The sequence below is a fragment of the Ostrinia furnacalis genome, unplaced genomic scaffold (genome assembly GCF_004193835.3).
Source record: "Ostrinia furnacalis isolate ACB-3 unplaced genomic scaffold, ASM419383v2 OfSCF4779, whole genome shotgun sequence".
NCBI lineage: Eukaryota > Metazoa > Arthropoda > Insecta > Lepidoptera > Crambidae > Ostrinia > Ostrinia furnacalis.
In genome coordinates this window covers 390546-406482 of record NW_021135018.1, presented here as the reverse complement: position 1 = coordinate 406482, position 15937 = coordinate 390546, and the positions used below count along the sequence as shown (strand labels likewise).

The following is a 15937-nucleotide window of genomic DNA, read 5'->3' as shown; positions in this document are numbered from 1 at the left end:
TCAAAGATTAATGTATTTCATTTTATTAATAGGAATTTGTCGTAGTTTTTTAATATCCGGTATCCGGCCGGATAGTGAGTTACTATCCGGTATCCGGCCGGATAGTAAATTTAGGCCGGATATCCGGCCTACCGGATAGTTACCGGATATCCGTTTCATCTCTAGTAACGATATCGCAAATTTTTAAGTATTCGATTTAATAACTTGTGTTATTATTATGAAATAGGTCGCAGAATGCTAAAGTTTGGGCACCGCAAATCAATTTGTTTTGACGTGAGGAAACAACGAACAATATGTGCTTTATTTTAAGCCTCCAGTCTCGAGCGGTGCCTGCAGTCCACAGTCTAGATGTGTTGTTTGTTTATAAGTGATAATTTTGGAAACACATGATTTGTTTCTGATAGTTATCTCATTAGGCCAAACGTAACTTAGCGTTAGGTTTGGACATGCATAAAATAGCATACCTACTATCATAAACAATTAACATAAAATGTGTAAACATAAGACATTTACTAATTATACAATTTTGTTAAAACAAATAACTGGATTGCGGAATCAGAATTCAAAAACATTTCAAGTAAAATGTATTTAAATATCATAAACTACTTATAAATACATTTCACTCATTGCTAGTAAATATTCACTGAATTCCTTTACGACTTATTAAAATGAAGCACGAATACATCAACAAACTTCAATGTAATTACTTTTGACCCTAAAAAGATTCGCTAATTCCTTTTATGTAAATGCAAGCCATAACTTCCGTGATTTATTCGTATAACAGTTACTTTAATTGTCTTTTGGAGTCATTTTCAGTGTTTAAAACTACATTTTAAAGTAAAGCTTTAACCACACCACATACCAACGAAGGCTAAGTATTGTTCTGCTAAAAAAACACAGGTAAAAACTTCGTGATCGATCCATTAAATAATAACTTTATTTTTTTATAAGTAGGATTATAACTTTAAGCAGTTTCCTATAGGAATAATTCATGATTGATTATTCATTTATCTAAAACAACATCTTAAACTGACATTCATCAGAACTGAATAATTAACAGATCAGACTCTTATCAACTTTTGAACTACGCTTGGTAAAATTGAATACATCATTATTAATCTCATATTGTTCAAGAGTTATATTATATGCTGTATGAAGTACTTATGTATTTAATTTAGTGCAGTGTGGTTCTTTCCTAATTGAAGCAGTATAACGCCCGCAATAAAACGCAAAAACCGCCATCAACTTCAATTATTTCAACAATTAAGTTGAGTTGAGTGTAATCGTAAAAAACGTTCAAGAAGGAACGAATTTGAAAAATTTTACGATTCGTTCCGCATCACGTCTCTAAGAAAATAAATATGACCCGTTATTTTTTTCGCAAACCGATTTCAATTGAAGATAATACTCGGTGAATCCAATTGGTTACAAAAAAACTTCCGAATTCGTTGGTAATGTTAACAAGACACGCTACACTACAACACTCATCAAAATAGTAAGGCTTCTTTAGTATTTTAAACGAGGACAGTCAACTTATTGTAGGTACCCTAAATCACTAAAAATGGGATCAAAAAACCAAAATGCTTACCTACTTCACCTGGTTCAAAATGGCAAGGAAACTCCAATGTCGAAAACAATACAAATCATACGTTACCTAGTGACACTTTCATATCAAGTATATCGGAATACCGTCGCCTCTCCTTGTCGCTCTCTGTAGAAGTCTCTCTCTCGCTCGACTCACGAGTCGGCTTGAGAAGAACAGCCTTCTTCCTCCGGAGTTTCCCCACCACTCCATTCTCCACCGGCTTTTCAGAAACCGGTTTTGGTTCACGCTTGAACCACATCATTCCGATCATTTATATCACTTCACTTTGTGACCGGTTGCATAGGTCTCACTTCACTTTAAAATCTGGTTGCATAGGTTTCACTTCACTTTGAAATCCGGGTGCATGAGTTTCACTTCACTTTTGTCGATATTAAATATCGAGGATCCACACTAGTTCACTCTTCTGAGTGATGATTCACTGCACTGCTCATTTTTCATTAGCTTTTGGCACGAACTGCAAAATTGGTATTTGATCAGCGGTGACGATCTTGGCAATGTCTACATAATATATTTTTATACCGCGTACATGATTCCTTACAAATGGATATAAATAATTGCTAAAAATAGGTGAGTTGAGAACACAAAATTGTTGTATCGCATTCAAACGTGAAGTGGGATGGGTCAGTGTCAGAAAACAACTGAGTCACAGGTGCTTTTTTGCGAAAAGACCTATAAAAGATTTATTAAACGCTTTCGTAGTCTATGAGGAAATATTTAAGTAGAAACAGGAAAATACTGTGAACAATGTAACGAGTCTGAATAACATTAATAGTAATAAAGTAACTACAAGTTAATGTTAGATTGTATTTGCAAAAGTGGCAGCTCCGATTCGGACCATTTAATCTGGTAAATTAAAGAAATTCTATCAAGAAATCACAGCTAAACTGTAATAATTACTGGCGGAGTGATATAGTCAACTGTGACTAAGTTCCATAAAAAGAGAATATAAAAAATACATAAAGCGTTTGGAAGTATGTAACGTTATAAACCTTTCTAGTTAATGCAATGTTAGACGTTCAATGACGATGAGGACGGTCTGGTGAAGGTTGCGGGAAGCACCTGGATGTGGGCTGCGCAGGACCGTTCGTTGTGGAAATCCTGAGTCCTTGTTCCAGGTGGGCAACATTAGGTTGAAAAGAACGAAGACGTCCAGTAGTAGTACTAGATGCTACACTGGTCATCATAAAAATCGACCCACCCGCGACAAGCACTTTCAAACGTATGCATCCCCACTTCCCACCAATATTGGCACCATTTAAAAGCCTAGTTCTAAACTTCATTTCATTAAAGGAAAGGTTTTTACCCCAAAAATGTGTCTGTAGAAGAATCCAGAGTCACTTCTTCAAAAAATAGGTAGTTACGCTTGAGCCAACTTTTATGGCTATAAAACTGTTAAGTTGGTATTAATCGCTATCCATCTGTTAAAGAGTACACGTGACATCATTATTTGGTTTTATAACCACAAAAATTGGTCTAATTGATCCCAGAGGTGAGCCCAAAGTGAGGTCTTTTTTCAAGTTTTTCAAGTCATATTTATTGTATATGTTAATCGTTTATTAGGAAATTAAATGTGTTTTTCTTTAAGGATATTTATTGGGCTTTCAAATAACACCAATATTGTTGGGGCACCATGATTGTGTCAGTAGAAACGAGTTCTCCTCGTCTTCGTCCTGTAAAACGTAGGTGGGCCGATTTTTGTGATGACCAGTGTAGTTCGTTTCAGCCAAATGACGTCCACTGCTGGACAAAAGGCTCCCCCATGGATTTCTACAACGACCGGTCCTACTCTTCAGCGACCTTCACTAGATCTAGATGCTAGTCATAGTCATCATAAAGGAACAAAAACAATACGAATTATGTTCTTTTGATTGGTCACATTGTACGCGAACAATATGTGCTATTACATCAGGGATCGTCTAATAATAAACCCTGTAAATGTACGTTTGTTCTATCGGGATTATTCATAGCGCCCAAGGTCAATGCTAAATGATGATAAGCATTGTCACAGCATTGAGTTAGGTACTGTCCGTAATAACATAATGGGGCAGTTGAAGTGCTAATTGAATTATTATTGCAATTTAATTGCACAGTCCTCGAGCCATATATGAAAAAGTTGTAGGACAATGATCTGTTGTCTGTGATTTATTGGTTTTGGCATTAATTTCGGTCGTAATACTATTGTTTACTTTCGCTTGCGTGACCAGTCCGTCTCAGTAGCAGAGATGACACGTGATAGTCTACAATCAGATTTTTCATTAATAAAACACGAATTTTTGGATTAACCGCTTGAGTCCCAGACGGCATTCATTAATGTCATAACAATTGATTTTATCTATTGTGTCTAGATTCGCGGGCCTTGAAGGATTAAAACAGTGATTAGTACAGTATTGTGTAATAAAAAAGCTTATTAGATGATTAATGAATGATTTTGGTAATTTACTTATGTATGACACATGTTACATTTACACCATGTTGCGTGCCACGTTGCATGCACAGGTTAAGTATTGTTGTCAAACACCCAAAGTGGCCAAAAAATTGACAACGCAACCTTACATATTCCGAATGTGACAAAGACGTGTTGCGAACTTTGAGTGAGAGGAACAATTTGACGCTAACTGAACATGCGATTGTGGAGGCACGTCTAACGCGCCGGTCTGTTTCATACAAATGCACATAGGAGGCACTTTTCACGCACACCCCGTGGCATTGTGAATATACCTTTACTATAAAAAGTACCTATCTTAGAACGGTTACGTGGAATAAAACCAGTTCATTAAAACCCATAATGTATACATTTAACGAAAGTGACTTCAAATAGAGACGTAATAACCGCACGGCATAGGAAGCGAACCCGCGGCCCTATCGGACAAATGGCGGTCTATCAGTCAGGCGGACAGCTCAATGCTAGAACAGCTGTATAAGGCACGCGGATCTAGGCCGTGGCACAAGTTATAAACCAAAGCGATATATCGTGATACGTGGTATGTTTAAAAAGCAACCTTTTCCTACCTTGACATATTATAGGTGCTGGCCTTCCATGAACGCATATCTGAAGTAGCAGAAAAATAGTGTCTTTCCTAATTTCAAGAATTACTGCTAGGGCTTAATTTGAGCCCTAATTAAATAAAAATTCAAGGAGTTCAAAATGTTGAATCAAGTTTCAGTAAAAGCTAAACTTTTACTCCCTAATAAGGGGGATAAATCCTATATTTAGCTTAGAGGCTCCGAAAACCTTTTCATGCTCCAGAAGGGTTCGAAAAGTCACTAACAATAGGGCATTTCTCGTTCCAATTCTGTAACCAATGGCACTACAGCATTTCTCGTCACAATTGTGTAACCAATACTCATTAGAGCATGGGTTCCCAAATAGGGGGGCGCAAAGACCTTTAAAGGGGGGCGCGGGCCATCTGTAAGAAACCTGCGACCGCTGAGAGAATGCATTCCAGATTGCTCGATACGACCAATAAATAATCTTGACGGGCGCGGAATTTTTTGTATGGTCGAAAGTGGGCGCGTCTCAAATAAGTTTGGGAACCAATGCATTAGAGCATTCGTCACAACTGTTATCAAATCTCCCGCGCCCGTCGCTCGCGCGTCGGAAGCGGCGCGAGGATGCGGCCTCCGCACTTCCGGTCGTGCGCACGCGTCCTTTTGCTGCCGGGACGCCACCAGATGGCTCTCACACAACAGTGTGACAATAACAAGTGCAAGTTTGGATGAAAAAGCATTCAAATCTCCAGAATTTTTTTCTTGTGAAAGAAAAGACTAGGAAATTTACTATGCGGTGTACCCATCCCGTCTGGCGTGGAGAATGTAAGATTTGCCTATACATATAGATAACAAAGGATCGGGTATGAATGATCCAATGATGATGATGAGATATTTCGATCCAAGGGGTGTCTATTATCTAGAGAGATAGGACAAAATATCAAGAATTTTTTTGACACGATTAAACCCTTTGAGATTCATTAGCGTCCTCTCCTGCGACACAGCCTGCGACTACCATTGTGTAGTTTCTGTTCCTCGAATTAACGAAAATAATTTGTAAGTTCCTTTGATAAAACGTCATAAATTGAAACCTTAACTTTACACTCAAGCGATCCATCATTAAATTAGCGTCGGGTGGACAGTTTTAAACGTCATTTGGAACCAGTTAAGGGAGGTAAATACTACCCTCCTACCTCACTGGGAGGGGGACGCCGAGTCATCCAGACGGGAGGGAAAAATGCACGAAATGCATTACCGCAAGCGGAGGGAAGTAGGGTGGCCAGGTAGGTAGATATTGGTGGAATCGAGTAGTTAATAACACTTTAGTATACTTTATTCGGAAAAAAACTGTGTTATTTTATTCATTATTAATCTGATAAAAAAGCTTTAAACGGCGTAATATGTTTTCGAATAATTAAAAGTGGCCTAGAAAGGCATAGAAAACTAACATTATCATGAAAGCCAGTGACTGTGAAAAATAATATTTTAGAAACTAAAACTAATATAATGCCACTATCCCACCATATTTTGAACTTCACCGAAATTAATAAACTATCCTTCATGTGTTCAAGTAGTGTTAGAAATGGAAAACTAACAATTTAAATGAAATCCACATCGTTTACATCCAAAAACATAGACACCCTACGCAGGACTTTAACAACCACAGCTTCCTGGGAAATTGCTGGAAAAAAACCCCGAGAACTCGCTGGGGTGCAAGCAGGAAGAGTGAAACTCTTTGAAATATTGAATCAGGGGTATTTATGTTTGTAAACACTTGTACGAAAGCAAGGACTTTAAACAGACTAATGGAAATAAGTTTTACCGCGAGGATTTTGATATTGCATGAATAACTTTGAAGTAGTAAACATGCAGTTACAGGGCAGATATGTATCATCTTAGACTCTATTCACTGAACATCAGGTGCGATTGCGGTTAAATACCCACCATATTAAAACGAAAAACAAAAACAAAATGCAGTAACTGTTGAAATGAGAAATAGGTTCATCCAACCCGAAGAACCGGGAACAACAAATTCGAAAACGAATAACAACAAACTCTAAAGCGAAGGCAAACATACAGAAAGACAGGTACATTATGCCTTTGCTAATTGAAAGTCAGCACACTGCTACAACAGAGAGAGAAGCAATAGTTCCACTTGACATTGGTATAAATAAAGAGAGGCAGCGTGGGACGTCCACTTACAAGGTGGACCGACGACATCATACATGGAAACGGAAAGCATTGGGGGAGGCCTATGTTCAGCAGTGGACGACCTATGGCTGAGATAATGATGATGATGATGAATTACATATTTTTGTTAAATTCTTATTAGTATCCCAATAAACATTATCATCGATATTAATTACAATATCAGCTCTAACTCTAGAGGTTCAGAAGATAATTTTTTCTGTTCTATTATGGCAGTTAAAAATGAGTCTCTGTATTGAAGTTGTGAACATTCTGATTCCCAATACACTGTGGTCTTCCTTCAGACTAAACAAACAACAATTAGTATATCTTACCGAAATGACTCAAGGCATAAAGCGTGAACCGTCATAAGCTCCATAATACGGCAAATTCTCCGAAACGTCGGTCATAAAGTTTTATGACGCGATTGGAATTAATTGAGAAACTAATAACAACCAAGTAATTATTTTGATGCCATTACGAAAATAAGCAATATCGAGGAATTAATGCTGGCACATTTACCTTACAGCTTACACAAGGGAAAGCATGCGATTTATCGTTAACATCGCAATTAAACTTATTAATAACTAAGTAAGTAAGTTATGAAAATAATCATTTCATAACATGTAACATTGACGAACATGACACAACGATACGAATAGGAAAAGAGCAAAATAACATAAAAGAAAAGAAAACAAACAAATCTATTAACAAAAATCCAAAACTAACTCCACGACCACGAGCCGTAACCAAATGAAACCATCCAAATCATAAGCGGAAACTAAAAACCACAAAACAAAAAAAAAAGGAATACAGGAATCGGCTATTCAAAATATCCCCGAGGTACATCAACACTACACGACAAAGTTGAAAAACAAAAAACAGACAAAGTTAAAACAAAAGCAGCCAGGAGTGACAAAAATGGAAACGCACTCAACCCTCCTGCTACAAATATAACTACGGAAATGCATCCTGCGGTGTTTGTTGTACTCCTCTATGGGGTGAGTGCTATAGAAGATTGTGTTTGAAATGCAGCATTTAAGGATATTCAATTTTAGAAAGCTATTTTGTAATTTATAACATAGTACAAGTGGTTTACATTGTGAGTGAATTGTTATTCAAATTCAAACAATTGTTATACTCAATTTGGTACCAAACATAATGGGAGGAAAATCACGAAATATTATAAACATTTCAATCTTTTTAAGCAAACTGACAGTAAATACCTAATCAAAACGGGAAGGAAATGTGAATATGCTATCAAAACATACATAATGTATTGTGAGAATAAATTAAAATAGCATACAAATGTACTCGTAGAAGGATACCACGTGGTTTGACCAACATTAATTTTCCGAATAAAATTGATTAAATTTGAAACCCGTATGGCAAATGTAGAAATACGAAAAATATACAGGGTATAGTTAATCTATGCTAGTATAATTCGAAATGTAAGTTGTAAGTTCAAAACACGATAGACTTTATTTCGGGCAGTTATAACAGCATTACACCTACAAGTAATATCCATTATTATAGGCTTACAACAAATTGTTACTCATTTTAAAATTGATCATCAGATAGATGTAAGAACGATGTAACGACTCAAAACATCCACTGCTGACAAGACTGGACTATAAATGACTGATAAATGTTAAGTCCAAATGAAAATGCATAAACATAACTCACATAACAGTGCAATAAAAACACGAACTAATAAACTTTAACGAAACTTATGAGGATTGTTATCACAGAACCAGTCAGAATTGCTTTTCTACTAGCTGTAACAGTTTTTATTGACTGAGAATTGGTCGCTCGTAAACTTACGGTTAGAAATTAACTGACAAATGTAATGGGCGGTGATGTGGAAATCTCACAAGTTATGCATAACACTGGTAAGATAAATGACTGTAAAGATGTTTCGATTACTCAGAAATTGGATGGGATAGATTGATTGTTCAACTTTTACTTATTGAGACAAGTACATAATATGGAATGCATGCATTGTTAATATTTCCACAAACGGAAAATTTACTATGGAACAAACATTTTTATTTCCAAAGCCAAGTTCAATGAAATCAGACGTGACTTATGTTAATTTAATCTAATAAAGAGTCTAACAATTGGCCATTTTGATTAGTTTGTTATTAATTTCTCTATCTGGACTTAATTACCAAACATGATTAACGTCAACACGTCTACACTGAATCCAAGAGTTCAATCAATCGTTTGACAGATCGGAGCGACGCGTGCGCCGTTTTATCTTATTTTAGGACATCCGCCCGCTGGAATCTATGTCAGTCAGGACGGCCCAGCCGTACATCAACGTTTGTAGGAAACGAGTTGGTCGATATTTTAATGTTTTTGTTGATTTGGGTTTTCCTAATGAGTAGTTGAACTCTTTCCCTATTGCAGAGTGGTAGATAAAGGATTGCGGGAAAGTAGAACTACTAGTTGTGGCGATATAGACGAGGTCTATGTCTAACAGTAGACTTCTAGAGCCCGATGAGAATAATTGAAAATAAATCAATGATACGACCCAAATATTGGGAAGGACAAAGAAGAAGAAGAATTTTGGTATGATCATCAGTAATTCCAGGTTATGTTTGTTTATCCGTGATCTAGTCTTTACGAGGACCAGCTTTGTTTTGTTTGGGGATAGGTAATTACTATGATTCATTCTTAATCATTACTGGGTACAAAAATGAAATCTAACTGAAATCACTTAAACTACCGAAGGTTTTATTTTCAGAGATTTTTAGCTTGAGCGTGATCATTTTCCACGTGAATGTGAACTTAAAGGGCTGACTTAAATGCTTAGACAAGGATATGACACTGATCCTCTATGGTCATTATCATCAATATCAGCGAATCAAGCTCCCGCACATTCAACTACCGATCTGACCCAAAGCAGCCGATCGGCACCGAACGTGACAATATGCGGATTCCGCGCGCGCGCACTATTCGGGGAAACTCCTGTTTGGGCTCCCGGTTGCCGACCTAGTGGAACAATGTCTGCTATGCGGCAGTTAAATGTCGATGTCATAGTTCGACGAATTAATAAAAATGGCTGCTGAGAGCTTGTCAAATAGGTATAGTAACATACTCAAAAAATATTTTTAAATTTTTTAACATACCTAACTTTATCTTTTCTTATAAGATCTTCTGATGACAGAAATTGAAGAATGTAGCCATTTTACGAAAGCCGAAATTTTACAAATGCTACTTTATTCTTGCGAAATTTTCTCGAAGCGATCGACTTATCGTCTTCAACTGTAAGACAGCTCCTACATATTTTATGCTTTAGCGTAATAAGTTCTATTAGCGTCTACTGCAATTGTTTAAATAAGTTAAGTATGAAGGCCTGACCAAGACCTTTCGTGCTGAAACTTACTTTTACATAACACCTAATTTTCCATCAAGGTATCGAGCTATCAACTGACGCATCAAAAATTCCCGAACCCCCATCAACTTCTTGCTTATGAATACTTAAGAAGAAGCCCCTTACATAGGTCATAGTGCATGGATCGGTGAGGTTCATCGTACTTACTCCACTCCACACTATAGGTCTAGCTAGAGCTTAACAGGTACGGGAGCGGCGCAGGAGTGTTTTTGTAACCGTTTCAGCTCGTAAGGGGTCATCCATAAAGTACGTCACACGTAAAGAGGGGGGGAGGGGGTTGACAAAGTGTGACATGGTGTGACAAGGGGTGGGTGGGTCCTAAGTTTCGTGACATCACATTTCAATTGTTTTAAATATTTTATGTAAAGTTGATTTCATAAAAAAAATACTTAATTTAAATGGAAATAAAACTAATTTCGGAACTGCGGTTAATTTAATAATTTTTCGATGTGAAATTGCAAAACATGTGACGTCACACTAGGGAGGGGGGGGTCTCAGAAATGTGACCACCTGTGACAAGGACGGAGGGGGGGTCAAAAAATCACGAAATTCATGTGACGTACTTTATGGATGGCCCCTAATGACAACTTCTCAAAATGACAACCGGGACGCAAAATGTCCACTTCTCGAAATGACAACTGTCTATTTCTCACAATGACAAATTCGCATTTGGTCAACTTCGCATAATGACAACTCTAGAAGAACTAGAACTCTAGAAATAACATATCAACAAGTAGTTGACATTATGCGAAGTTAACCAAATGCGAATTTGTCATTCCGAGAAGTGGACATTTGGCGTACCGGTTGTCATTTTGAGAAGTTGTCATATTACGAGCTGAAACGTTTGTACGTTTAACGTCAAACTTCATCGAGACTTCAGATATAGTTCCAAAATACTGAACTGTCCTGTCCATGACATTGACAGCGGGGCGCCACCGTCTATACCGGATCGCTGGTTCCGATTTTTGCCATGTTGGAAACCATATAGTTGAACGATGGTAGCGCCCCCCTGTCATTGAGTTTGGTGGGACAGTTCAGCGTGGGTCATCTATACGTTTAACGTCAAACTTCATCGAGACTTCAGATATCCCTTCAGATTTATATGTCACGTCATAATTATGTCAATGTCACCCCTCCCGTGCCGCTCCCATACCTCAGGCACTGAATGAGTTAACCGCTAAACCTATAGCACGACACGCTTTCCTATTGTCTTGTAAGACAGGTGAACTTGCACGCTACGTGGGAAAGTTGGTTGTCACAGCTTACTTCATAAAAAGTATTCATTTTCTATGAGATAATAATAAGAATGTAACTTTATATTATTGAGTTCAGATCTTTTTTTTATTTTGACAAGTTCCAATTAGTGTTTCTTGGGAATCCTTCGCTTCAAAAGTAATTAAATCTGATGCTCGGATCTTCCGCCAGATGGCACCTTTCAATTGAATCCATGCATTTTTGTACAATCTATTTTTGGCATAAGAAATCTGGTTTCTATGATTTCCTTGCTAATAGTACCCATGTGTACAATTTGGACTAAAAATAACATCGCGCCTCCGTCGAAAACATTTACACACAGGTGATGTTATTTTAGTTCATTCCTCCCTCTTTCTGTTTATCTGACTTAACCTTAAGGCGATAGGTGAGGCAAAACTGCAAAAAAGACCTCTCTTTGAATCCCTACTCCTCCTAAATGGATGATTCAAACAAGAAAAAAAAATATGTATGAGATGTATGATATCTTAAACTAAAAAATTGTTGTTCGTTTTTTTTGTTACAACTATTAGTTTTGACAGAAAAAAATCTTAACCTTCTTCTAATTTCACCAAATAAATTTCCTACTACTCCTAAACGGCTGAAGCGATTTAAATGATTCTTTCACCAAATGATAGAAAATTTAATTATCTAAAAAACTGTTGTTCATTTTTTTTCAAAAATAGCTTATTACGTGTCATACAATCAAAATACCCTGTAATTTCCACAAGCGGTCCGCGCGATAGCGGGAGCTCAGTCTTTCACTAGCGTTCGCACGGGGAGGCTGTGTCGCACATCGGCACGCTCCGCTCCTTTGTTTTTCTATAAAGAGTTTATAGCGCAGACGGTACACTCGGTACTCATAGTAGTTCGGCAGCTGAATTAGTGATTAGAAGTGAAATTGTGTAAAGCAATCGTTATATTATTCTGTCAAACGCTTTGTTTAACTGACTTTATCGTACGTTATGAACTGTCAAATGATTACGATTGCTTTACACAATTCCACCTCTGAGTACGTCATTTTAAATTAGTATAGGCATTATAAAAATTTTAAGATAATTTTAATAGTACACAAGATGCTGATTATACCTATTTTTTCTACATTTATTTGTCTGATTTATCTATTTGTTCTAGATCAGTGTTTTTCAACCTGTGGGTCGCGACCCTTCGCCTCTATAGGGGGGTCGCGAGAGGTTGCGAGAGGTCGTAAAAACTACCTCAGTAAAAAAAATCTTATCAAGACAGATTTATCCGAAATATAATTATGCAAATGTTGTATGGATTGAAGTATTCGGTCCCTACAAACATTTTTGTAACATTATAAAATGCATGAAAAAAAAAGCGAACAGTCGGGGGGTCGCCAAAAATTTTTTCATACCACGTCGTGTCATGAAAAAGGTTGAAAAACACTGTTCTAGATTAATATAAACATCGAGACAAGACATATTTTTTCTAATGTATTAGTAGATAATAAAACAACGCACTCAGGTATAGGAAATCACAAGACAACAAAAAATACCTACAAAGGATTATTTAAATTCTGTAATTAGCAGAAACGCATTTTATTAATTTCTTGGAAACAATCACATCACTTTTGTGCATTTTGTGTTTCGATTGGTATTATTGGTAATTTACAAAGTACTCCGTTGGTCCATTGGTTTTGGTTGGTATGAGTTTTTTTATCTCATTGGTCCCCACAAAAAATCGGAATTATTCCCAGGGAATTTTCGATTCATCCAGCTCAATCGTCTCGTCGCGAATAAGGTTAGGTAAATTGATACCACCTATTTCGATCCCTGATAATAATATTATAAAATATACAGGTGTTTGGAAGAACGTTAAACAAACTTCGTAAATAAGGTCATTTTGAATACAAGTTCGCCCATTTGACCCTAAGTGAGCTACTTTTTTTATTTATATTTTTGATTTATTTTTTTCCGAAATTTGACCTAAAACTGCTTCTTTTTTTTCTCGTGTGTTTTCAACCGATTTTTTTTATTTGGTATTAATATCCAATATGTCTTTAGTCTAATAAAAACATTTTATATCCAGATAATGATTGGATAGCTAATTACGAGCCGCCAAAACTTAACAAAAGTACAAAACACGATAAAAAACTTAACTCAGAAATTGATTAAAACAATGAAATGTGTTAGTGGATTGTTTTGAAGATCATTTAAAAACATCTTTAGCTTCTCTTCTTTCCAATGATAATAACTATATCACTTGTAGTAAATTAGATATTGGATTTCGCCAAAACTTCAAAGTTTAGTGAAGAAAATGGAAAAATAATACAAAAATTATCCATATAATGTTTCTTCAAACATCGCCATCTTTTCTGATATTACTGCTTTTCATAGCTTTTTATATGATTTATTTCAAAATCAAATCAAAAATAATAACTGCATAGAAAAAAAAGAGTTTTTTGTGTGCGGCTTGATGTTTCGGCTGCCTATGATGCAGCCGTGATCACAAGCAGACTGGCGGCTGGCGGAATCGTCCGTTCGGGTGGGCTTAAATATTTTAAACTACCCTTATATTTTTATAATGTTACATTGTAGTGTCGTTACCTCGACACACAACACAGTATTCGTATTCGTACTTGACAAGTAACTCATAATATAAAAATGTCGCGTTGAGATCCGTGTTTATCTATTTTACTTGAAATGGAACCCGAAAATTTAAAATCTTATATTTCATCATTGTCAGGCTCATAATAGCCAAATATGTGTTCCATATATTCTAGTGTTTTACTTTCAAAACACACAATGGCGGAGGCAGATCAACATCGAGACGCTGCAAATCTAACGAGGCTCGAAATGTAATAATATTAAAAATCTTTATTTGGCACGAGACAAGCAATGGCAATTATAAGTGTAAAAAGGTACATTAAAGAAGAAAAAAAAAGAACAGTAAATTGGATTATTATAATCCAGCCAGGCCAGCATAATCCCAAACCAAAAATGTTTTTGTGCGATGCATACCTAACAAATTTTGAATTTGTTTTTTCACTCAAATTCAAATGATTCAATTCTTGAAATATGGTACAGTGATAAAGATAACAGAGAAAGTAAAGTCTAAAATTGTATTCAGTGATCAATAATATTTTATTCAATATTTACCACCAATATTTTGAATACTTGCACAGACAGACATTTACATTTAGTTAGGTACACACATGTACACACACATAAAAAACTGTTTAGAAGGTCACTCACTTGACACACGAATATCGTCAACCTCAGCCTCAGGAGGAAATGACTGTTTATTTTTCATAGTTATGGTACTAATTGAAGTATAATGATGTACTAATTGAAATATTATATTTCAATAATTTAATTTTGTTTTAGTTTGAAAATTATGCTGACGAGAATTATTATTATTCTGTATAATGTTTTTTTTTTTAAATTCTGTTTTAAAACACAAAATAAGCATCGCAATGTTTTTCGATCTGCGTAAATTAAAATCGAGTCAACATTCCCGTAGGCAGTTATGTTAGAATTGGCAGCGCTTCGCGTCTGCATTCTGAGCGCTCTTTGATATCGGGCAGAAGCGCGGGCGCGCGGCGGGAGGCGCGTTGTCTCGCTCTAATGCTCAAGGTCGTTCGGCCATGTAATCGCCTTAACATTGGCGAAATCGTGGTTTTCAAAACCAAGTTGTTGCCAAAATGAAAGAAAAAAAGAAAACTTAACGTTACACTTTTGTTGTGCTCTGCTCAAGTATCAAGCAATGTTCTATTTACTAGTGCCACTCAAAAATCCATCTAGCACAAGCCCAAATAATCAATTTAATCAAAAATGGCTTCCTCCTATGATTTTAAGTATTTAAAAGCACCATCGAAGTGTTTTAATATTATCTAAGATAATTTCAACTTCAACTAAAATTTCTATAACCGTCAGCTTATCAATCACAGGAGGCGCCTGCGCACAAAACGAGTGTACAATCGGCAGCATCAAACAATACATTTTCGTTGGAAAATAGCACGTATTGCAACGATATAAGACACTATAGCTTGACATGCTGTCGTGTGTACCATCGGCGTTATCCAAACGCCACTTCAAACGGACCGAGAAACATCCACGTAGGGGTGGCAAAACAAAATTTACTAAAAAAAGGAAGAAAACATTTTTTTTCTTCTTCTTATTAGTAGGAATATTACCATGTACAATGTACATTCTTACATGGTATCATAGCATAGCCCAATGAAGTTGTGGAAGGTAACAGCGAGGTTCTAATGGAAATTTTGTTTTGAAGTTTTGAATGTTATTATTATTGATTAATTCATTGGCCAAAACCAACTGAGTCATTATTTTTTTAAGTTACAGGACCGTATTTTACCTACTGGTGGTCCTGGACATTTAAGAACCAAGGGGCCTATTTCCTTCAATAAAAGGCGAAAATATATAACTTTTCACAGATTTGGGACCTTGGTCGCGGGGGGCCTGAGTACGTGCCCGGAGTGACCAGTGGGTATGAGGGGAATTTTTTGAAGTGGAGTAAATGTA

The 15937-nt window shown here is 36.4% G+C and overlaps 1 protein-coding gene across 1 annotated transcript in view; it reads right to left on the bottom strand.

Annotated features, from left to right (window-relative positions):
• The window catches only part of LOC114359980 (daf-12-interacting protein 1), a 43628-nt gene that overhangs the window by 16369 nt on the left and 11322 nt on the right, over nt 1-15937 (bottom strand). Inside the window, exon 2 of the mRNA XM_028314530.1 lies at nt 1655-2060. Coding sequence (XP_028170331.1) covers nt 1655-1856 — 202 coding nt within the window. The 5' untranslated portion in view covers nt 1857-2060. The remainder of the gene's footprint in view (nt 1-1654; nt 2061-15937) is intronic.